The following is a 25,877-nucleotide window of genomic DNA, read 5'->3' as shown; positions in this document are numbered from 1 at the left end:
GTGTGTGTGTGTGTGTGTGTGTGTGTGTGTGTAGGTCAGAGGTCAGCCTCAGGGGCTGTTCAGCTTATTTTTTGAGACAGTGCCTCTTATTGTCCTGGTGACCACTGATTTAGTTAGGATGGCTTCATCCGAAGAACTTATAGAAATTTGTCAAAAGCCCTGAGGATCTGCCCATCTTCCCAGCTGTGGGATTACAAGTGTGCTACCACTTTTTTTTCCTGACAAGAACATTTTAATTTTTAAAAATTTTATTTTTTCTTTTTTACAATTTTTAAAATTGCCCCACTCTCTCTCCCTTTCCTCCTTCTAACCCCCCACCCCTACCCTCACCCCCACCCCCCGTTCTGGGAATTAAACGTGGGTCACATGCTTGCAAGGCAAGCCCTTTATCAATTGAATTATCTCCCTACCCCTACACATGTATTTTTCAATGTAATGGAGTGCTGGCGCCACAGGAATATGCTGTGAGATACTTGAAGGATCCCATGAAGAGAGTCTAAGGTAGTCCAATGAACATATTCAAGGTTTTAAAGAGTTGTTCTCTGGAAATAGCAAAATCCATCATTTTCTTATAGAGGAGAACAGGAATCAGTGGGTTGGAGCTTTAAGGAAATCCTTCCTGCTCAGTCACGAAGCCCTTGCTAAGTGTTTCAGCTTTAGTAAAGGCACCCTGCTAGGAAGAGAGCGATCTGCAGACCTTGAGTGGAAGGGCAGGTGTGAGGAAGCGTGAGAGACGCTTCCACATTGCGCAGAAACGGTGAAGGGTGGAGCAGGGTGGAGCGAGACGTTCTGTCCGCGTAGACAAGTGACTTGGCAAGTCTTTCTGCCTGGAAACTATTTGGATCTAGTGCCAATGAGTTCAAGCCTGTGCCTCACTTTCTCTTCTGTCAAGTCTAAAACCCCGAAAAATCCATTGTTCTTACGGCAAATCCTCAATCCTCAACAAATGCCAGCGAGAGATGGTTTGGGTTATCTGGCCTCCCTGTATGTTAGTACACATTTGCTGTTGTTTGTGCCAACTATACTCTGCTGGTCTTTAGGGTCTTAAGCCCTTAAGTGGGACCAGCATGGCCATCCCTCCCTCGTGGCCACCCCCTCTGCTTGTATCACATGTTCGCTTTTATATAAGCTGTTCTGTTCTTCCTTAGAGCTTTGCCAAGACATGGCTTCCTCGGGCATTTTCCTTCCATGTAACCAGGATTAGAAGCAGTTCCAAGTTAATAATAAATTTAATTTTTTCACAGTAGAATAGGAACTCCATGAAGGCCTGTTGTTCAACATTATAGTTTGCTTATGCTAGATGCTTTAACATAACATATATTTGTTAAATGAACATCCAAATACTGGTGAAAAGAATTTCCACAGACCACTTCTGAGTATTGCAATATAAGGTTGAGTGAAGTAACTAGATTAATTTATCTGAATAACTTGGCCGCCCCTCATAAATCTCAACCCCAGATAAATACAAAGATTGTACAAATGAAAATTAATTTGTAGAGATTTTTCACAGTATAAATCCAACAATATGTGTAGAGTGTGGATACTTATGTTCACAATTAATGCCCTAGAATGCATTTTAGAAAATTTAAGCTTTTCTTAAATTTCATATATTGTAAAAGTAAAAAAAAATAATAAACTAAGCTATTTTACATAGATTTTCTGCCTTGAGTTGTGGAGTTGAGTCCCAATAGATACATCTATAAAACAACCCCCATACCTAAGGCTTAGGGGACATTCCAGAGCAGGGGACAGAAAGATTGTTAGAGCCAAAAAATCAGGGAGTTTGCTGTGAGATTGTGTCTCCTGGCAACGTCAGAAGCTCTACCCATAAAGTCTCACCAACATCAGCTGAGTAAGAGTGACACGTATAGACATGCCAGATAGGATGGAGAGGAGCCCGAGGCCCCAACCCTACACAAAGAACCACAGGCAGCTAAGGAATACTGAGAGCCGGAGAACTGTCTTCTCCAGGGAAGAGCACACCGATATGTTATCCAATACCAAGTGGTCAGCCCTGAAAACATGCAACATTATACAGACTGAACAGGTTATATTTAGGAAAAAATATACACATATACCTATATATATGCACATATATGTATGTATATATGTATATATATATAGTGTGTGTGTGTGTGAACAATTAATGAAAAAAGAGGCCATGAATTTGAAAGAGAACAATGAAAGTTTTACAGGAGGGTCTAGATGGAGGAAAGAGGACGGAGACATTTAGTAATTATATTATAGTCTCAAAAACAAAAAGATGTAAAAACCAAAACAAAAAGATGTAAAAACCAAAATATTCTGTCTTTGAATCTTCCCATCCACACTTGCTCAGCAGTCATAGTTTAGCAGTTCCTGTAGGCATGGATTTCAGGAGCATTTCTCTTTGAACTAAATCACTCTCTTTAACAGTGCCCATTAATACTACCAAGGCCTAATGATTGTTGTTGAGTTTCCATGTTTTAGGCTCTGCACAAAGTGCTTCTTGTACATTTCCCTTTAAATATTCACAGTAGCTGTGTGATATGAGTGTTTTTTACTATCCCTAGTGTGAGGGTAGTTTCACATAAATTTGACACAAGCTAGAGTCATCTGAGAGGAGGGACCTCAATTGAGAAAATGCCTCCAGAAGATCTGGCCGCAGGCAATCCTGTAGGGTATTTTCTTAACTAAGGATTGATATGTGAGGTCCCAGTCCATTGTAGCTAGTGTGCTTGCCACCTGGGCTGGTGGTTCCAGGCTCTATAGGAAAAGCAGGCTGAGCAAGCTGGTAAGCAGCACCCTCCATGGCCTCTGCATTCTTCCTCCAGGTTCCGGCCCTGTTTGAGTTCCTGTCCTGACTTCCTTCAGTGATGAACAGTGATGTGGAAGTGTAAGCCAGAAAACCCTTTCCTCCCCAAGTTGCTTTTGACATGGCGTTTCATTATAGCACTAGTAACCCTAACTAAGACACCTAGCCTACAGATGTGAAAACATGAAATCCACTTTGTTATTTTTGTAAAAATTGTTTTTTATTGTAATAAAACATATGTAACATATTAGGCACCATTTTAATAATTTAAAACCACACAGTCCAGTGGTAGTTAGTATATCACAATATTGTGCAAATATCACTGTTCTAGAGCTTTCTAATCACTCTACGCAATGCCACTTCTACTTATGTGCCCCAGAGAATTAATAACAGTTACTCAGACCCACCTAGTATGTGACTGTTGCAGTACCAGTCACCATAACCCAGATTGTAAACATCCCAAACGCCCATCAACAGCTGACCAGGATGGTCACGACTCACTCTCTGAAACTGTAATCCCCAAATAAACTCTTTCTTCTATGAATCGCCTTGGTCATGGTGTCTTATCACAGAAATGGAAAAGCAAGACACCAAGTGAAAGAATCCAAGAACAGGGGCTGGAGAGATGACTGAGAGGTTAAGAGCACCGACTGCTCTTCCAGAGGTCCTCAGTTCAATTCCCAGCACCCACATGGTGGCTCATAACCATTTATAATGAGATCTGGCACCCTATTCCGCATACATAATAAATAAATAAATCTTTAAAAAAAAGTCCAAGAACAAAGGCCCACATATCACGTGATTCATTTTATATGAAATTTAGTCGTTAGTTTTTGCGATAATGCTACATCCTAAGATATTTTCATTTAATAGTACAGCACATTCCTTAGCAATGATATATGTGAAATTTGGGCTTTATATGCTAACTCCATTCTTCAAATCAAAGTGGAGATAATATAACTTAATTAAAAGAAAAACAGCCTGCCGTGGGTCCTCTAAATGAATCTGTGTATTCCACACAGCAAATTTAAGGAACTGTGGAAAACAGCCTTTGGCTCCTTTACATAGAGTCCACTCCCTCTGGGAGCCACACAGCTCCTTTGCACACGTGCTCTGTCCAGCAAAATAGCCAGGAACCATATGTGGCTATTCAGTTTGCACTTGATTACAATTAAACCGAATTGAAAGCTTGATTCCTCAGTCCCATCCGTATCTCAGTACTCAGTAGCCAAAGCTGATGCATGCGGTTGCTCTGATGCCTTCACAGACCTGTGACATCATCACCACCATGGCAGGAAGTGCTACTAGACAGCTTTGGGCTCTGGGTGGTTGCACTGAGGCACCGCTGAAGTCCTCTGTGTCCCTGGTCCTCTGCTCAAGTACACCTCTTCCTTGGAGCCCTTACTTCTCATTCCTAGTCCTGGCTGACCGGTCACCTCCCTGGCGGGCTCTGAAACTGACCTACTTTCCCAATGTCACCAGCAAGGAAGGGCCTGGTGCCAACCATCAGCATGGTGCCTCTCCTCGCTCCCCTTTCTGTTCGCTGCCTGCTCTGGACCAGATCCATCCTGCCACTCTTTGACGGGAGGGCCTCCTTCCACGGAGCTCTAGCCAGCTCTGCAGAAGGTCAGGCCCTGCTTTCAGCTCCATTTTGTTGTTGAGAGGGAGACTCATATCATCCGGCCATGTCTCTCATCTCATCTGCTCCCTTCTTCAGACTTCTTCCCACACTCCTCCTCCTCTTCAAAAAGAGTTTTCCTTTTATCTCTCCATTCAACTCCCTTGTCTCCTCTTCCTTTCCTCCCAGTTGTTTCTCTGTAGTTGTAAAATTAACGGTTTACAACTATTTGGAAAATACATAATAAGAAAGCTATTGTAAACATATATACACATACACATATAAACATACATATGTATGTATATAATTTACATTGAAGTTGTCTTCCTTTGTAGGGGAGCTATCCCAGTTGATACCTAGAATTTCAGGTAAACTGAGTCTTCTGTGGCTTTCCCTGTATGAGGAGTTTAATTTAAAATTAGGTAGAAGACATCGGCAATATCTAATTATAAAATAAATGAATGTTAACTATCCACTCTAGGAAAAGTTATACGAATCTGACTTTTCTCCCTTTCTTTCAGAAGATCTTTTTTTTTTTTTTTAAAGATTTATTTATTATGTATACAGAAGAGGGTGCCAGATCTTGTTACAGATGGTTGTGAGCCACCATGTGGGTGCTGGGAATTGAACTCAGGACCTCTGGAAGAGCAGTCAGTGCTCTTAACCTCTGAGCCATCTCTCCAGCCCTCAGAAGATATTTTTATAATTTAAAGTATTTTGTATTTGTTTGCATGTGTGTGGGTACATACATGCGTGTGTGCAGATGTGTGTGTGTGTGTGTGTGTGTGTGTGTGTGTGTGTGTGTGTGCGCGCGCGTATTAGTGGATGCCAAAAGAAAAACCTTGGGGATGCTCCTCAGTTACCACGCACTGTTTTTTGAGACAGTCCTTTGATGGCCTTGCTCACTGACTGGCTAGGCGGGCTGGTCAGTGAGTGCCAGGGACCAGATGTCTCCTTACCCAGAGCTGGGCTTTCAAATGTGTGCCCCACCACACCTGACATTTTTTTTTGTCAGTCCGAGTATTGAACTCAGTATGGCAAGTACTTCAGCAACTGAGCCAACTTCCCAGAGTCTCCTGGAATATTGTGTGTGTCCTACTCACCCTGTGTCTCCTGTGAAGATGTCAGGTGACCCTCTGCCTACTTGATGAGATGAAGTCAGCCAAAATGACGAAGGAACTGTAAAACAGCAACGACTGATCCCTCAGAGGGGATCCTCCGCTTCTAGTAGTTCTCGGTCATAGACCCTTAATGACGTGAAGGAGGTGGCACACACAGTGTGGGCACAACAAACAAATTCACGTCTAGGGTGGGATGGAGTGTGGATGGCACAATATTTTATCATTCTATTCAATGCAATTTTATAATCCCAATATTCATCTTTATTTGTGGAGTGTGTGTGTGTGTGTGTGTGTGTGTGTGTGTGTGTGTGTGTGTGTGTAGGAATGCTAAGAGACACATGGAGTAGTCAGAAGACATGTTTGTGGGTCACTTCTCTCCTCCCTTTATGTGGGTTCTGAGGATCAAACTTAAGTAGCACACAAGCTCTTCGCTCACTGAATGGTTTGCTGACGCAGTGGTGTATAAAATCTCCATGGAGTTTCAACCTGATATATTCAGACTGTGCTTGGCCACAGGTAAAGAAAACACTGAAATTAAAGCCAAGCAGGAGAACGAGGCATTCTTTACTCCAACCATTCTTTTGCCCATTGGGTGGCAATTGAATCATCTTCTCCTTCAACAGGGTGGCCTTTGCAATTCCAGATAGAGAAGAATATCCAGGTACCTCCTAGAACTGCAGAGCTGGTCCTTTTAAAGGACACATTTCCACAGCAGAAATCCATGGTGGGATGTGAAACATGGCTACTGCAGAATTTACACAGGGCTGTCAAATTTCATTACAAGACTGGGCAGCATAGAGATTGCTATTTAGGCCAGGACATATTTAACTCTATCTTGATGGTTCTGAGTTGCCATCCAGCACACCAGGAAATTCTCCATACTGCTGAGGACTCTGGCACTGGACAGATAAAAATCTGTTCCTGTTCATACAGTAAATGGGCACTGACCGCCCACCATATGCCAGATGCTGTTCGTGGTGAGGACACATGGCGACAGCTCAGACGCTGTCCCTGTTCCCCTGGAGTTCACCCTCCAGCAAAGGAGATGAGGGGTGTGAAGGATCCTATAGCAGCAGGGAGGAAAGGCAGAGGCAGAAGAAGGGAGGAGCTCTGAGGAGCCAGGGCAATGGGAGCTTCGTGGGGTTTTCAAGAAGGCATGGACTCTGCTCAGTTTTGGAGGGTCTAAGTCTATAAATATTTAGGGGAGAAAGATCTTTGCATTTTAATGCAGACTTCTGTGATGTTTTCTTTCCTTCCCTCTCTAGCTCTGTGCTTATGTGGGTATATGCTATGGTGGGTGCATGTGTATACGTGTGCATGTGGAGGTAGTTTTGTCAACCTGACACAAACCTCAACACCTTGTCAGCTGATACAAAGCCTTTCCTTCCCAAGTTGGTTTTGGTCAGTGTTTCATCATGCAACGGAGAAGCAAAGCAGGACAGAGGTCCACTTCAGGTGCTGTTCCTCAGGAGTTATCTACTTCCTCTTTTGAGATAGGTTAATTCACCGACCTGACTGTCTGACTAGGCTGACTGGCTGAAGAGTGAGCCCTAGGGATCCGCTTGTGTCTGCCTCCCCAGTGCCATGATTACAAGCAGACACCACTATGCTTAGCTTTTAGCTTTAAAAACATGAGTTCTGGGAATCAAACTCAAGTGCTCATGTTTGTGTGACAAGCTCTTTATTCATGAGCCGTCTTCCAAGCCCCTGACTTTCATTTTAGTTATTATTTTTAGCAAAGATTTTGAATTTTATTTTTTTAAAATAATGTATGGAATTGAGTGTGGGATGCGCCAGTCTAAGAATCTCAAAAACATGTGGTCTTATAGTTTGAATCTGAACTGTCCTTCATGGGCTAGTGAACACTTGGTTCCCAGCTCCATGTTGGGAAATATTGGAAGCTTTAGGAGTTGACACCTCAACAGAGAAACAGGTCACTGAGGACTTGTTTGGGGAAGTTATACCAGGTGTCCAGTCCCTTCCTCTCTCTGTTTCCTGGCTCCATTGAATGCCCCACTTCAGCCCCATGTTCTTATGGCCATGATGTTCTACCATGCCACAGGCAATGGGACTGGCTATTCCGAAATCACCATGGCCTGTGTGTTCTGAAATCACCAGGGCCTGTGTGTTCTGGAATCACCGTGGCCTGTGTGTTCTGAAATCACCGTGGCCTGTGTGTTCTGAAACCATGAGCCAAAATAGATCCTTCATCCCTTACATTATGTCAGGCATTTTATTACAGTAGCAAAGACTCTGATTAACACACAATGACAGACTCATGTCATCATTATTACTAAGATCAAGTTACAAAATGGTTCCATTCTCTGCACAAAAATCTCCCATGCTCTCAATTTACAGTTACGTATTTCCATACTTTAACCTTTGGCAGTCACTCATCTGTCCTCTGTCCTTATCATCTGCCTTTTGGAAAACATTCTCTAAAACAGAACCCTACAATATGTGGTGTTTAAGCATCACTCCTTTCACTCCAGCAGAACTCCTTTGTTAGTCAATTTCTTTTGTGTTTCTATAGTTTATTTTTTGTATAAACACATAGTAATCCATTGTATGCATTCCCAGAAATCCCACTCTGAGATGTTTCATTTAAGGAAATAAAATCTTATGATCACATTAAACCTGTAAAGACGTATGTATGTGTGTGTGTACATATATATTTATATATATATATGTATATATATATGGAAAGAGAGAGAGGGAGAGAGAACCTCACTTCATAATTGCCCCATGCTGAAAACAAATTCTCTACTGTCTTCTATGGCTTAATAGACAAGAGGTGTGATTTTTAAGTGATGAAGAAAACAAATTCTCTACTGTCCTCTATGGCTTAATAGACAAGAGGTGTGATTTTTAAGTGATGGAATACAAATTCTTGTTAACCAAAGCAAGACAAACAGAGAAACAAAACCCCAAAGGATATATGGGTTCATTCAATAGAAAGAATGCAGTGATCTTGGCATGCTGAGATTCAGGCTGAAGTGATGTCTTCAGATCTGGCTAGCCCCATCTAAATAAATGTTGACATATATTCTTTCAACACCATGTCTTCTTAAATCCAGAAAAAAAATGACTCTTTCCAAGCTGCAAGAGAAAGTTTCTAGAGAAGGAATCTGATTGGATGAGGTAGAATGGAGTACCCATCCCAGGGCCAATCACCATAGCCAGAAGCAATGCTTGTGATGATTAGGAGCCTGCCATCCAGAAGCAGTCCTCGCTGCTTTCTTCCTAGTGCAGAGTGTGGGAGTCAGAGCTGAGAACCAGAGAATCACAGTGTCTGTCAGAGCCTCATGAGTCCTCAACTCTGTTTTGATGCACAAAATGGAAAGAACAGTTTTGGCAAACGGGGTTGGAAAAGCTAAGGAACATGGAGATTTTATCCTCTGAGTAATAGGAGGCTGTGTCAGTCTATTTTATTGTGTATATTTTTGTGGTGTATATGTGTGGCACATGCATGTGTGTGCGTGTGTGTGTGTGTGTGTGTGTGTGTGTGTGTGTGTGTGTGCGCATATATGCGCTTGTACACACATGGAGGCCATAGGAGGTGTCAGGTGTCTTGCTCTATCACTGTCCATCTTATTCCCTAAACTAGGAGCTAGACTGTCAGCCAGCAAGTATTGGTCATTCCCCTGTCTCCATCTCCCCACAGCGTTGGGATGAGCTCACAGCTACGCCTAGCTTTTTATGTGGATGCTGGGGATTCAAACTGATGTTCTTATGTTCCTCCAGCAAGTCCTCTTACCCACGGAGCCATGTCCCCAGCCCTTCATTTCAGTCTTTTGAGGAAGGCTGCATGTGATCTCATTGGAGATTCAGGACGCTCACCTGACAGTGGGATGAATCGGATGTACAGGATAGCATGAGGAGAATCTGGGACCAGTAGGTACAGCCACTCTCCAGGCAGGAGGGCAGCAGCTATAACTCTGAGCACTTTCGGAACAAGCTACAGAAATGGACTCCAGCCTGCTTGTCTCTCAGTTTGTTCTCTCTGCTCACAGGCTGCCAAATTCTACATACTGGGTCACAGATTGTTGTCTCTAAGAAGTTTATAATCTAGAGTAAGTGATACAGTTGTATAGACTGTGAACCAGGAAAGAATAGAGACGCATTTCATGTAATATTCATTAAAGGTGTATGTTTCATTTTCATGGATGTTCTGGCAAGTGAAAATAAAGGTCTTAGGCAAGTAATTTTTTTTCAAACCCACTCCAAGTGGTTTATTTAATTGGTGAATTTATACTTTAAAAAGGAGAAGAGCAACTTGCTAGAAGTTAATGGCTAGAGGACTCACCTACTCTGAGGTCAGTAGTACTTCATAGGGAAGGTGTTATTTGAGATTGTCCTGTAGAGTGGTGACTCATAAGGATGATATGGGCAACAAAAGGAGTAAAGTCATGTGGACAGGGCTGGGGAGGGGGCTCAGTTGGTGGAGTGCTTGCCCAGCATGCACAGAGCCCTGAGTTTGATTCCCAGCACCACATACATGAGTCACAGTGGTGTGGCGTTCTGTGGAGGAGGAAGAGGTCAGAGAATCAGAATTTCAAGGTCATCGTTGGCTACACAGTGATCTCAAGGCCAGCTAGAGACACATGATACCCTGTTACAAACCTCTCCACTCCCAACACCAAAAAGAAATGCAAGGGCCAAGTCAAGTGGGACCCCCAGAGCCGTGCAGTGGAGAGCTGGTAAAGGCTCAGCAATATGGAAAGGCAAGGATGTGGAGAAGGAGCTCTTACTTCTGTTTGTTGTCCCGCTCAGTCCCAAGCCTGCTGTGGGGTGGACCAGCATAGCCCTGAGGTGAACACTGACATTGCTTTCCAGTCAAGTCAGTTCTTACTGAAGGGACCGAGGCTAACAGTGTGGTGCTGGATAAACACAGATGACCCACAGGAAGACCCTGCTTTTGCTTCTGGCTAACCGTGTGTGAGAATGAGATGCTTTGAGAACACTGAATGTAGTGTATTGCCGAGGGCTACCCCAGGAGGTGTGGGTTCACAAGAACCAAGAAAAGAAAACATTACCAGGCAAAACCCTAGGGCAGAAATGGAGCTTGAAGTCAGCCTTGAGCTGAGGAAATGGATCTGCCAATAGAGTGTGTCCTGGTTAGTTTTATTTCAACTTGACATAAGCTAGAGTCATTGGGGAAGAGGAAACCTCAGTTGAGAAAAAGCCCCCACCAAGCCTATGGCCTATGGTCAAGCTTGTGGTATATTTTCTTTATTGACGCTTGATTGGGAGGGCTCCAGTTCTCTGTGAGACGTACCCCTCTTGGGCAGGCTGAACAAGCCACAAGGAGTGAGCCAGTAAGCAGTGTTCCTCCGAGGCTCCTGCTCCAGTTCCTTCCTCCAGGTTCCTGCCTTGACTTCCCTCAGTGATGGGAGAGTTACAGCCATGCCTGAGAGTTGTAAGACGAAGTAAACCCTTTCTTTCCCAAGTTGTTTAGGGTCATGGTGTACTATCACAACATAAAAACACTAAGACAGAATGCTTGCCTTGCAAACGCGAGGACCTGAGTGTGCTTCTCAGAACCCATGTGGAAAAAAAAAAAAAAAGCTGGTATGTGTGGATGCACACACCCTTCCCCCCAACACAATCAGCTTTACAAAACAAAAAATAAGCCAAAAAATAAATAACAACAAAAGACTATTGAGCTTTCATTGGACGTGAAGAGGCAGGGGGATATCTGAATAGGAGCTACAAGAGGCAGGGGTGGGACCACAGCCTTGTGTGTTCAGCTGGGAGTAGGGAGCCAGGGAGAGATGCACCCCCCGCCCCACCGCCGTATCGCTGAGCTGGAGGGAAGCAAATGATTGTGTTGATAAAGGATGAGTCTGAATTGGGGCTGGTGCTGCTACATCCAAAGACTTTGCATCCCCAAAGAGTATGGTTCAAATAGTCATGTCTCTACAGTTCAAGTCTGCTAGGACATATTTTGTTTTAGAATGATAGAAAATGGTCTGACTAGACAGCCCAGTGGAAAGGATGCTTATCTAGCATTCATGAAGCCCTATAGTTCTTTCCAAACTATAAACTAAGTGAGCAAATAAATACATATGAAATAACATAAAATCTAAGACACACATGGCTTATATAAGATGGGCACTGGATTCTATGTTCTGTAACAGAGGTCCCAAGGTTGCTCATAGCTGGTGTGGTAGTCCAATTATCTACAATCTTTCTACCCTGTGACTCTGTTACCTTGGCCAGTGGCTTCTACTTCTTGGTCCAAAATGACTGTAGGTGCTCCGACCATCACATCTCCATTGCAACCAAAAGGAAGAGGAAGGAACAGTGATGGGCTTACCTTCTCAGTATAAGGTACATTCTATAACTTGTACAGTTGTACTTGTCTTCTCTCTTCCTATTGGCCAGACCATAGTTTAGAGTTCTCAGAATATAAACTTTATTATGAGATATTCTGTTTCTGGATAAAATAGGCATTTCCCTTTCCTCCCCTTTAAAAAAGTTGGTTTTCTTTTCTTTATTTTTTATTTTTATCTTTTTTTACCACTAGAGATGGAATCCCCCAGTCATGCTGGACAAGCCCTCTTCCACTAAGCTGCATCTCCAGAAACTCCTTCCCCACTTTTCTGTGTTTTTATTTTGAGATGGGGTCTCACTAAGTTGCCCAGGTAAGCCTTGAACTCCCTCTGTAGCCCAGGCAGACTTTGAGCTTGTGATCCTTCTGCCTCAGCCTCCTTGGTAGCTGGGATGACAGGCCTGAGCCACCATGCCCAGTCCGTAGATTTCCACTTCTGGAAGCAGAAGGGAAGGGATTGATGAGCAATCAGAAGTCCCTGGCACCCTGCATGCCTCCCCATGGTCTCTAACCCTCAAAGCATCTTCTTTCCCCATAGAAGGAGGAACCCATAGCTGGCTCTCTGCCTGAGGTAATACAGAGAAAGCATCCTGAATGGCATGCAATGCATACTGGAATTAAGTGAATTAAGTACCTCACTTTAAGCAGTTGCTCTTACTTGCATATCGGAGGAGATGGGCCAAGAACTGAGGTCTCCTGGTTTGAATGTTAGGATTCTTCTCTGCAGTAGCATGGAGGAGCACACATCTTAATTGCTCTCTGGTTTGATGAACACAAACAGAATTTTCCCCAAATAATGTAAGAAGTTTTCAATGTATCAAAGAATGAAAAGGAGATGGGAACTCTAGAGTCCCATTGGCTATTGCTTTTCTTCTCAGCCTTCAGGCAACCTTGTCAGATTTCCCACACTCTGTGAAGAACAGGTAGATAGTGACTGGACTTGGGCTTGGGCCAAAAGGAAAACAAGAAAGGACAGAGATCTGTGACTTTCTTCATTCAGTGGCTGCTCTGAACACAGGGCCATATACTGTTCCACAGTCTACACGGGACACACAGCTGTTAACGGCAGCAAGCCTTTGTATCTGTTGAACCCGTGTCCCATTATGGGGTATCTAGAGATTTGAATATAAGATTACACCTTACATTGAGTGAAAATTGATCCATACCTCCTTCTGTATATTTCTTCTTTCCTCTGTCTTCTCCTCTCCCTCTCCTTTTCCTTCTCCTCCTCCTTGTGGATAAAAACAAGATCCCATGCATATCTGCTTCCTCAAGATCTTGACTAGTTAGTAGAGTGCTGGTCCTGCATGCCTGAAGCCCTGGGAATGAGCTACAATACTCCACAAAACAGCTGTGGTAGCACACACCTGTAACCCCAGCACTTAAGAGGTGGAGGCAAAGAATCAGATGTTGAAGACCAGTCTGGGGTGCAGGAGATTCTGTCCAAAAACTGAGAAGTAAGGATGTCAAGTGGTTTGGAAGCACGGGGGCGGGTGACTGAGTAAGCTGCTGGCTCTCACGCTCACTGCCCACCTCTACTATACTCTCAATTAGAATCGTCACAGAAGCTGGTAGTGGTGGCTTCTTCCAGCTTGTTCCTAGCAGTCGAGCAAGGCATCGGAGGTAAGTAGGGGTGCATTCAGTGCTACGTTGATATGTTATTAATATCTCCCAGGCACTAGATTCCCTGTTCTAGGTTCCTTGGCATATCCTACATATAAGGAACAATAGGCAGCTGGGATTAAAAAAACACAAAACACTTTGTTAATGGCCGCTCAGACTTCCAGTAACTTTCAATAAATAAACGAGATCCCAGAAACAGACAAGTGGCCTTATATAATTTCTTTTCTGCAGCTGGTTCACTCGAAGTAAATGCTGAGTATGGGAAAGCCTCCAGACCCATGTCTGCTCATTCATTTGTTCCTTTGTTCAACAGCACGTGGATGCTCTGTCCAGGACTTGCACACTCTATCAGCAGTGTTAGATGTGGAGTGATACAAAGACAACCCCTGCTTTCTACATTTTTAAAATTCAGTGTTAGCCAAGTCTGGTGGTGCAGGATTGTAATCCCATTTAATTTGGGAAGCTAGGGCAGAAGGATTACAAGTTCAAGGTCTGCCTTGGTACAGGGTGAATTCAAGTCCAGCCTGGGCAACCTAACAAGACTCTGTCTCAAAACAGAGTGAAAGGGGGGCTGGGTATGTAGGTCAGGGGCAGAACACTTGCTTAGTATGCGTTTAACTCTCAGTTTCTACAAAGAAAGAAAACAACAACAACAAAAGTCAATATTTTTCAGTCAGTCAAAGTATTTTTCAATTGGCCACAATAATAGAAGTTGTGTTAGAGGAGTGATATTCTCTCTCTCTCTCTCTCTCTCTCTCTCTCTCTCTCTCTCTCTCTCTCTCTTTAAAAGGTTCATTTATGTCACCATTTCTGAGTCAGTCTCATATGACACTGGCCTGGACAGTGCAGAATGTGGGCTGGAGTCATGGAATTCAGCCCTTACACTGGCATCTTGGCTCTGTTGTTAGGTGTTTAGAAACATCCAACAAATCTATGAGTTGAGCACAAGGGAGGAAAAATGGAAAGCCATGCCCATTGAGACACTACTCACAGGAGATGGGCAAGGTGAGGGAGGCGAACGGAGACATCTGAGGGCGAGGCAGACACAGGAAAAGGTAGAAAGGGGTTGCTTTAGAGGACTGAGGGGTCCTTCCTTCATGAGGGCACAGAGTCAGGTTTGTTTTTGCAGTGCTGGAGATCAACTCTAGACTCCAGTGTCCGCATCTGGCCAGAGCTCCCCCCAGAGCTAACAGTGAATGCTAAACCAGGAAGCTCTAAACAGACACCAGTGTGAAAGAGATTTCAGATCACCAGGAAAGAGTGAGACAGAGAGCGAGTGAGAGCAGAGAGCATAATGTTGGCTGGGTCTGGATCTTAGAAGAGTTGGGGGAGGAGATTTAAAAAAGAACCCAAATCTTCTAGAAATGAGCTGGAAAACATGAACAGATTAAAGAAAAACGACGACTCTGATTCCCAAAACATGTAAATAAAGTGAAAAATGGAAAACCTGTGACACCCAGGTCTGCTGGAAGAGGCATTTAAGTGCAATTCAGGAAACCAGCCCTTGGAACTCGGGAAATGGCAGAGCAAATGGGAAATTAACCAAAAATTGAGAAACACTAAACGGGTTATGGTAGCATTTATGAAAGAGTAAGAGAATTAAAGTCTGAAGAGAAAGGGTGAATAATAAATATGTCTCGAGAACATTTGAAATAATCAGATTGTGGAAGTTAAAAGAGACAACTGTGAGGTAAAGAAGACAAAGTAGGAACTGGAAAGAATGAGACATTTTGTGCACAGAGGCTCACACGGCTCTTACAGGACCGAGGGGCCCTGGACATGACCACACCCGGGTGCCCAAGAGAAGCATGGCTTTAAAAAGACAGAACTGCATCACAATAGGGTGTTAGGCAAGGTGACAGAGTGGGACAATAACGTAACATGTGGGAAGTGTTCATTAACTGCTGTTTATTAGACAACAGCTGTGTACTAGGCATGTTCAGAATGTCCTGTGTGTTTTTGAGCTATGTTAGGTGATGAGGAGTTTATAAGGTTTATTCTAATTGAAGTGTTTTTAATCAAATATTAGTTATACATTATAGTAAGTTTCATCATGACATTTTAATACTTGTATAAAATATATTTTGGTTATATTCTCCCTATTATTCTCTCTTGTCCTCTTACCCCCTATACTTCTACTGACTCTTTCCTCTTCCCAATCTTTTTTTTTTTTTTTGTGACTCAATGAGTTTAATTAGGTTTATTTGCAAGACCATGGGAACATTACCTGTTGCTATACTGAAGAAAATGTCTCCCTCTGCCAACAACCATTAATTGCCCATAGGTCCTCAGAGAAACAGCCTCTTCATCACTCCGTGATAGGATGTTGGTCTGGGTGATCTTGTGCAGGCTGAGAATTAAGGCATATAATGGCTATGCCACACCCTAAGACAGTGTTCTGAAGCATTTCAGTCCTTCCTTCAGCTCCTACATTTGTTTTTTGTTCTCTCTTCTGGTCCCCAAGCCTTGGTGAGATGTTCCATTTAGGGGCTCAGCTTTCAACAGTCATTTACTCTCCTTTAGCAAAACCGACAATGGAGTGTGGTGATATTTTATTTGTGCTGAAATGTGGTGATATTTTATTTGTATGTTAATAAATAAAGTTTGCCTGGAGATCAGAGGTCATAGCGAGACATAAACAAAAGTCAGGCAGTGGTAGCACACACCCTTAATCTGATCACATGGTGGGCAGAGTCTCAGTGTGTTCAAGGACACAGCCAACTGTGGTTATCAGTACTAGATTTCTGCCAGGTGCTATGTTCAGGTTACATTAAGCAAGCAAAAAGGGGGCTTCCTTTATGATGCATACATTCTACTTATTAGAAAACAAAGCAAAATTACCAAAACCCGAAGAGAGCCTAAGCCAACTGTCCAACAGAAATAGAACAGCCAGTTTTTTATTTATGTGAGTTCTGGGGGATCAAGCTCAGCTTTCATGCTTGTGCACCCATCCATGGAGCTATCTTTCTAAACCCTCATGTGATCTTATCAATTTGTTTTAAAGAAAACATTTTTGAGATCCAGGGTGTGGGACTGCAGAGATGGCTCAGTAGTTAAGAGGACTCAGGTTCAGTTCTTAGCACCCATGTGACGCAGGCCACAGCTGCCTGTAGCTCCAGCTCCAGAGGATCTGATACCCTTTTCTGGCCTCCCTAGGTACGTGAACAAATGAAGACAAACCCACACACAGACACATGTAATTCAACAACAGCATAATGTTGAATAGTATTGAAATATTTATTCAACATACATATTGAAAAAATAAAATACAGGGTTTGCATTAGACCTATGGCATGTCTTAATCCAGACCACCCACATAGCAAGTGCCCCATGACCCGCTGTGACTCATGCTTCCATCATAGACACTGCTGATCTAGAGTGAACTTGGAATTTCTGGTTCAGTTTCACTCTGTTTGTGAAATAGGAAGATGGCCTCCCTGTTCTCCCTTTGGGCCTTGGCCATTCATAGAACAGAAGATTCAAGCAGCGAAGAAAGGGCCATTCAACACAGGCAACAGCCTTACATCTCCAAGGCCATAACTACTACAGGAAGCTTGTCTGTACATGTGCTGCAAGTAGTACATATTTGTTTGGATTAGTGCTATGTAGACCACTTTACCACCACTCAATGATGAGAAGACAGAGGCGAACCTTTGCAGAGCACCAGGTTTCACCATCTTGTCTTGTGCATTTTGCTAGAATATTTTCTTGTATTTATTGTTCCTGATGGAAATATTGAAGATGTAATTTGAAGCTTAGCAGCCACCAGGGTTTCTGGTATGTTTATCTGATTGCTAAAGGTGTGTAATCAATTTTGATAAGCAAGACAGTGATACGATTTTACTGTTTAATACAAGTGCTCAGCAGGTAATAATGGGGACAAAGCAAAGTGGTATATAATAGTATCTCCTTAGGTAAAGAATTTTGCCCTAGTGTAAGTTTAAGTGGGAAGAAAGCCTAAGGAAACATGGACTGTCTTTCTAGAAACTGGATGGAGGAATTGAAGGGAATAGGTACTTGCTCCCTGCCAACTTCATAATGAAATTGGTGTTCAGCAGAAATTTCTGTTAGAGCTTTTTTCCTCTCCCAAAGGACCAAAGACAGGAGCTAGACAGAAAGAGACGGTATTAACATTTAGTACATGGAGTCACTACTCTAGAATACTGAATTTTATGGGAACGCAGTAAAAATCAGGACATGAGGATTTCTGTATAGTTGCTTTCATATAATCTGAAGCTGATTTGTCAAATCTGAATAATCACACTGCTAACTGCACCTTGTTTAATTAGGAGATGGAGGGAAAGGAATGGTGCATAAGGAATCAAGATGAGAAATTAAAGAAGGTTTGAGCAAATTCAACAGATAAATCCAAAAAAGGATGGTGACCCATGCTGGCCTCTTGCTTAAAATGATGAGCGTGATACTCAGGTTGCATAATGTCACCCGCAAATGCTTCTCCTGTGGGCCACCTGCCTATGCCCAAACTGAAGTCTTTATTCCTGACCCGCTGTGTGAGTTAGTTTTCCTTCAATCAACCCATGAAGAAGAAACATTTCTTTGTTCTCAGGTTGGGAATCTATGATTGGGAAGTTAAGTTTTAGGGCCAGAGTGGAGCAACGTGTCACGGCAGGAGTCCATGGAAGAGAAAACTGCTCACCTCTTGCTAAAGAGATGAAAGAGTGGAAGTGACAAGGATATCCACTGTCCTCTTAAGGGCAGCGCCCCTTACCTCCCGACTTCTCCATAGGCACCACTCTCACAGCTTCTACCTCCTCCAACTGTAGCACCCTGGGGTTCAGTCTTTTAGCATGTAGGGCTTTGTGGGAGACAGTCAAGATTCAACTTGGAGCACTTACCTTTCTAAACAGAAAATAAGCAGGATATTTCCAAACCTCTTGATAATTTGTACAGACATTTAGGTTATGAACTAGACCTCGTCTAAGCTCCATTAATCCAAAAATGTTGGATTATTGAAATTTGGCATGACAGTGCACTGGGTTCATTGAGAGATATCTCTATGAACTGGTCCTCCTACCTGTGAGTTTGGGATGTGAGGCACAGAAAGTTCCTAGGTGGCTGTTTTGTTTTGTGTTTGTTTGTTTGTTGTTGTTTTTAATGGTTTGGCTCATCTTTACAGCAGTTACACAGCATTCAACACACGTTCTGTTGTAGCGACTGGCCTGTTGGTACAATCACTTTACCCCACACACTGTTTCCTTTGCCCTCTTTCTTGCCTTGATTACTACCTGGTCCCCTCTGTTTTTTGGTGCCTTGAGAGCTTGCTCTTCCTGCCTCTACCCCAATAAACAGGATGAGTACAATCCCCTCAGTACAGCTGATGAAACATTTCCTTCTGTCTCTAGCTTCTCTTCGCAAGCCACTTCCTTCTTCCCATACCCCATTTCCCAATCCTCTGACCAGATTCTAACTCTGATCAAACTCATTATGAAGCTTCATCTCTCTCCCTTTGACTATGCAGTTTTCCCATGCAAACTGTTGTTGCTATCCCCTACCGTCTGTCTGTCTGTCTGACCCTTGATCTTTTCTGCACATGACCCAAACATGTTCTACTTTGTCTCCTGATTCTAGGCCTGGAGTTACAATAGAACTTAACACAGCTTACCTTATGCACATTATCAGCTTAATGGGTAAACATCATTCATTTTATATTCACCGTTCTTTATTGTTATTGTTATTTTTTTGTGACTTTCTCCCCAACCTTGAAAATTGTATGGTTGTTTTTGTACTACTTTCTTAGCAGATTTCATGATACAGAGCATGCTTGATATGTAGTAGGTCCTCAAATGTGTCTATTGGATGGAATAATGGATATATTAATGAATTATTGGTGGGCTTATGGATAGATAATCTATTGATGTGTAGCAGATGGATGGACTGGTAGATAGACAAATAGATGGATAAGTGTATTGATGGGCTTATGGATGTGTGGGTAAATGTGTTTGTGGGTGATGAATGCAACTATGTATAGTAAAATGTATCGATGGATGGATAGATGGCACATCTTATGATGATATGTCAATAAACTTAACTATCAAGTATCAACTGGGTGCCTTCTGTGTGCTAGGCAATTTGATAGGACCAAAAATAATTATGAGAAATGAAACCAAAACTTCAGCTTGGAAGATAAAAGCAGCTTAATTTAGCTCCCAATTAGTTACTTTGAAAGCCTACTGACAATGAGAAATTTAATGAAAGTCCAATGTCCCTCTAATTCATCAGTCTACGCAAAATCTTTTCATGAGTCCTATGCACACAGGGTGTGAGATGGAATGTGAGATGGAATGTTCCCTAGATGTTCCTATGTGGCTCTATTTAGCTCATCATATACCAGCCAAGAGCCATCAATGGGAAGGAGCAAGAGCAAACAAGTCTCCACTGCCTAAATAACGAATGGTGTTCAATCCTTGAACAAAAGTATTGGCGTTCCCTCTAATGTAGAGGCTTTGCATGTCTGTTCTGCCAATGGCAAACCCGAATGCTTCTCTACTTACAACCTTCTTTTCAGTTTCCCATGACTTCTGAACAAACTCCCAGTGCTTTAGCATGCCATACAAGGGCCCCCATGAGCTACTGTTAGAGTCCTTCAGACTTAGCTTCTTAAGAAGCTGCTTTCTGCTTCTTCTGGTATATCACGATCTCAGCTGGTAACTCCTCTGACCAGAATGCTTCCTCCTACTTCTCCCTTTTTCTTCAGTATCCCCCAGAAGGGCTCCCCAGACATCCATGTGTAGCTGAAGTTTTCCTGGTCCTGTCCCGCTCCTGCAGCCCTGTGGTCCTACAGCCGCTCAGACCCAAATAAACACATACAGGCTTATATTATTATTATTATTATTATTATTATTATTATTATTATTTTTGGTTTTTTGAGACAGGGTTTTTCTGTGTAGCTTTGTGCCTGTCCTGGGACTCACTTGGTAGCCCAGGCTGGCCTTGAACTCACAGAGATCCGCCTGGCTCTGCTTCCCGAGTGCTGGGATTAAAGGCGTGTGCCACATATGGCCATGGCAGGCTTCTTGTTACCTAGTTCTTATATCTTTTTTTTGTTTGTTTTTCGAGACAGGGTTTCTCTGTGTAGTTTTGGAGCCTGTCCTGGATCTCACTCTGTAGAACAGGTTGGTCTTGAACTCACAGAGATCTGCCCTGCTTCCTGAGTGCTGGGATTAAAGGTATGGGCTACTGCCTCCTGGCTAGTACTTATATCTTAAATTAACCCATTTCTATAAATCTATACCTTGCCACATTGCTTGTGGCTTACTGGTATTTTACATCTTGTTTCTCCTGGCGGCAGCTGGCAGCGTCTCCTCTGTTCTGCCTTTCTCCTCTCTCTCTCTAGTTAGAATGTCCTGCCTAACCCTATTCTGCCTCACCATTGGCCAAACAACTTTATTTATCAACCAATCAGAGCAACATAATTTCACAGCATACAAAAAGATACTCCCATCATTTCTTCTTTTCTTTCTATTTAAAAGGAAGTTTTTTTAACTTCAACATAGAAAAATTACATATAATAAAACAGATATCAAGCAAGAATTATAGTTATAATATCTAGTCTATTTGTATTTTCCAAAATCAAAGAAAATATTCTATATATCTTACATTTGTGAGTCTAAATTTTCATATCTACCTTATCTCTTACCATAGCCAAAGGAAACCATAATTATAACTATCTAGTCTTCAACTACATCAAAGACCTGAGAAGGATATAATATTACCTAAGTAAACAGGAAGTGCACTGTAAGTAAATTCCAAAAATCTGGAATGACAGAGACAGCTGGCTGCCTGGACAGTCACCTAAAGTTCTTCTGCAATGTTGGGGCATCCACCTTCAGCCCATAGGCCTAGTCTCTCAGTCATTTCTCTCTGAGTCCTGTAGAATGTCTGGCAGTTCCTTCTGCAAAACAGGAACCTGAAGGCCCATCTCGCCTTGCAAAGTTCAGTGGTCACCTTCCTATGGGTCCTGCATGTCCAGTCGATACAACATTTTGTCAGGCAGTCCAGGCAAGAACAGTCTCTTGCCCAAATAGCTTTCATCTAGGAGCCCCTCATCAACTTTTGCGACTTTCTCTTTTTCCAGCTGTCACTCTGCCATTGCTGTGCCTATGTCTATGAATTGTGAGAATGGTTGGCCAGAGGGGAGAGAGGTACCGTACCTTTAATTCTGCATCTATCGGACTCACTATAAGGCTTGACATATAAAAGACTTGTAATAAACAGTTGCAGAGTCAAAAATACCTTTCTAGGTCTGGTTAGGTGTTTTAGTTGGTAAAGGGCTTGTCTTACAGAGACAAGCATCTGAGTTTGACCCTCAGAACCCATGTAAAAGTGCCAGGCATTATGGAGCACCTGAAATCCCAGCACTGGGGAGGCAGAGACAAGTGGATTCCTGGGGCTTGCTCATCAGCCAACCTAGCCTATTTGACAAGCCACTGAGAGACCCTGTCTCAGAACACCAGGTGGGTGGCATTCCTGAGGAATGACATCAAGGTTGTTCTCTGGCCCCCATCTATATGTGCACATGCATCCATGCACACACATACATATGCCTCCTTGCATCCGTACCCAAGGAAGATGTCTTTCTAGCAAACTGTCGTAGACACTACAATGCCTCAAGTAGAATAGTGATTGCTCAGCTTTGTTTTCGCACAGTGTTTCTGTTGAAGTGCTTGATTACAAACAATTTGAAGACTAAAAGGGAACAAAGGAAATGGGAAGTACCTGCAACCCTTTGGTGCACAGGCAGGTTCTCTAACCCTCTCCTGCTCCTTGAACATTTAATGCTGAGTGCTTTTTCTAAATCATTAGCTTGTTGCTGAGAACATGATATTTAACAATAATTATTATTTTAATTTATGGGTGTGTGTATGTGTGTCTATGCCCCCTGCCTCTGGGGGCCCTCGGAGGCCAGAAGAGGGTGTGTGATGCCCCTGTGAGTCACCTGATGTGGGTTCTAGGAACCAAACTTGAGTCTTCTGGAAGAGCATTGAGAGCTCCTAACTACTGAGTTATTCAGCCCCAAGAGCATGACTTTCAGTAGCGTAGATGGCCCATGGGACGGATATGCAGCATGGCTCCTCACCATTTCCCTTGGTTTTTTCAACTTGTCCGTGGAGATTTGGTCTCTCCTATGTGGTTACTTCTGCACTATCGAAGGTCAAAGGTGGACATGTGACCCACTAGGCCAGTCTCTTATTTTGGGACTTTGTAGTTTCTTTCTCCTCCTTAAATACTTATACTTCTTTATCTGCTTTTCATGAGGTGAATATAAACCAGAGAATGCTTTCATGCCTTCTCTTTCTGATGAAGTTTTCAAATGTCTCAGTCTATCATACTATTTTTATGGAGTATCTGTGAAGGATACACAGCCATGTTTTCTTAAACTGTTTTTTCCTGTTTTATTGTGTGCATGTGTGGACACACATATGTCATAGTGTGTAGAGGTCAGAGGACAACTTTCAGGAGTTGGTTCTTTCCTTCTACTACATGAGTTCCATTCCAGGTTTGGTGGCAAGTCTCTTTGCCTGCTGAGGCATACTGCTGGCCCTTAGACATATTTAACATCACACCTATCTCAAGCGTCATGGAGATATTGAACCCCTGGGGCACCTTTTCATCTTAGTTCTGGTGGATGAACTGTGCTGGGTATGCCCATTGGAGTCCAATTGATCACATGCAAGAGAATTTGGAGGATCAGAGTAGAGGGGGAACAGGAATCATTAAGCAGACAGAAGTCCCCAGGTCAGAGTTGGTTTTGTGGATAGGACACAGGCCCTTAATGACTTGCTGCTTCGTCCTTACCTCGCACCCAGCTCAGAATCCTGCTCGTTTCCCATGTTCCCATATCCCCTTTCTTGTAGCTTCTCCTGTCTCTGCTGCTCTTCTTCCCTTTTCTCCTTCCCTCTCTCTTCTTTGGCAGCCACCATGGTCAAAGCCACCCCCGTCTTCCATCTTGATTGAAGGAACAGCATGGCCCTGTAACTAGCACCCTGTATGGCTTCTAGTCTCCTTGCCTATTCTCTGCACAGTTATATCACTAAGTGCTAGTGACACTCCCTGATTAAAACCCTTCAGTGGCTCTTCATTTCAAGATTAAGATAAAATCAAACATGTCCAACAAAGCTCAGCACTCTCTGCTTCACCCTCCATCTCAATCTTTCCTAACGTCACACTTCCCTTTCTTTCTCTGTTTCAACCTCAGTTATTTGTTTCTGGTGTCTTGTGTGTACCACAGACATTTGCTGACCTTGATTCATTAGCCTATTCTCATTGTCTTTACACCGTCAATGCTGACTTACCCCATAGATCAAAACATTCTTCCTGAGTCTTAGTCCTCTTTTTTTCTTTCCTATAATATACCTCTCTTTCTCTCTCACTCTTTTTAAAATGTGTGTGTGTGTGTGTGTGTGTGTGTGTGTGTGTGTGTGTGTGTGTGTGTAGAGGCCAAAGAATGACACTGGGTATCTTCCTCAGTTACTCTCCATGTTTGTTTATTTTTTTGAGACAGAATCTCTCATTGAACCTGGAGATCACAGTTCAGCCAGATTGCCTGGCCAGCAAGCCCCAGGGGTCATCCTGTGTCTGCTGCTGCACCAGTATTACAGGCATGTGTGCCCATATACAGAATTTTCACAGGATGCAGGGGATCTGAACTCAGGTCCTAATGTTTATAGCAAATGCTTTGCCAACTGAGTCATTTCCTCAGCCCCATATCCCCTTTCTTGTAGCATGTCAGAGATTTGCAGTTAGTCAGCTAATATTTGTTCTCTCCCTTAGACTATAAACCTCATGAGAACAGGGATCACATCTGTTTCCTTTTTATCTCCACCCAACTAGCTAAGCCCTGACAGGTAGCAAATAAATATTAGCTGAATGAGTAATAAACAGATGGGATACCATTGCATTGAATCGAAATCTGTGTGGTTTATGAGGAAGCAATTCCCTTCTGGGGAACCTATGGAAAAAGAATAGAATACACAGGGCTAGAGAGAGGGCTCAGAAGTTAAAAGTGTTTGATGTTCCTGCTGAGGACCTGAATCCAGTTCCCACGGTACATGATCTCATCACTACCTGCAATTCCTGCTCTGTTTGATCCAATGCCCTTTTTTCTTCTAGCTTCTCCAGTCACCCATATGTGTGTGGGCATCCATACTTACACACACACATACACACACACACACACACACACACACACACACACACACACACACAGAGAGAGAGAGAGAGAGAGAGAGAGAGAGACAGAGACAGAGACAGAGACAGAGAGACAGAGGAGAGAGAGAGATAGTTGGAGGGGAGAGAATAATATGTGTTCAGATTCTTACATTAGAAGATCGTGTGAGCCCAGGCCAATGATTTAATAGTCAAAAGTGTTAAACAGTTGACTATTAATGCCTAGATACAGGACTAGGATTCTGAGAACGAGTCCAGACTGGTGGACCGGACTGTGTGTAGTTGGCACTGCCCCCATAGGTCCTGACAGGTCCATAGCTGGAGGCGCTGTATGATGGTAAGCAATGGCTGTGCACATTCATGCCTTAATACTATGCTGATGGTGGCACTCACTCATTTGTTTGATGCTCCTTTAAGTCTTCCCTAAAATGTGTCTTTCTCTCTTCCTCCATCTAGATTTATGGTCAATGTGACATGGGATGGCAAAGACTTGTCCTTCACTGAAGAAGGCTATCAGGTGCACCCCAGACTTGTGGTGATCGTGCTGAACAAGGACCGAGAGTGGGAAAAGGTAAGTGTGTACAGAACACAGGGGTAGAGAGAGAGAGCACCTCCTCCCAGAGCTCACCCTGTGCAGTGGTTCTGAGCTCCCTTCAGAAGCCCAGGCTGGTGTTTATGAGAACCAGGGAGGTGCAAATGTATAGGAATGCACTTACAGTCGTGTGCTGTTCTCAGGTCCCGGCAGGCATAGTTCTGGACAGATTTAGGACAATTTAAAGATGGTTAAGCTCCAGTTACAGAAAAGCAGTACCAAATGTCCACTGTAGCAAAGATCACATTGATTTCTTGATTCTTCTAAGCATGTACCATGTTCACCATTTACCATTTTGTGAACACCCTGTATTTTCATTTACTTAGCCTTTACTCTAAGCAAACCAGTTTTCAAAACTTCAGTGTATCCCTTCTACGGCTTTCTGTAATCATATTGAGGAGATGGAGCATATGAGTCTTACAAAGCACTTATCAAAGCACTGTATATTAACACTGAAAAGTCAGAACATAAAGAAAAAAAACCACGCCGTATACTGCACAGCCTGTCGCAGAAGAGAGACCCGATAGAATTCACTGAGCTCTCAGATACACAATGATACCCGTCCACGTGGCACACCTTCCTCCACATCCCAACCACCAAGTCAGTCC

At 43.1% G+C, this 25,877-nt stretch overlaps 1 protein-coding gene across 1 annotated transcript in view; it reads left to right on the top strand.

Moving 5' to 3' along the window:
• Positions 1-25,877, top strand: part of Grin2a (glutamate ionotropic receptor NMDA type subunit 2A) — a 445,644-nt gene that overhangs the window by 273,441 nt on the left and 146,326 nt on the right. Inside the window, exon 5 of the mRNA XM_052759440.1 lies at positions 25,134-25,248. Coding sequence (XP_052615400.1) covers positions 25,134-25,248 — 115 coding nt within the window. The remainder of the gene's footprint in view (positions 1-25,133; positions 25,249-25,877) is intronic.

The sequence above is a fragment of the Peromyscus californicus genome, unplaced genomic scaffold, assembly GCF_007827085.1.
Source record: "Peromyscus californicus insignis strain IS unplaced genomic scaffold, ASM782708v3 Scaffold_3__1_contigs__length_106647218, whole genome shotgun sequence".
Taxonomy (NCBI): domain Eukaryota; kingdom Metazoa; phylum Chordata; class Mammalia; order Rodentia; family Cricetidae; genus Peromyscus; species Peromyscus californicus.
Note: the sequence above shows the minus strand (reverse complement) of the source record. Positions and strands in the feature narration are given on the sequence as shown.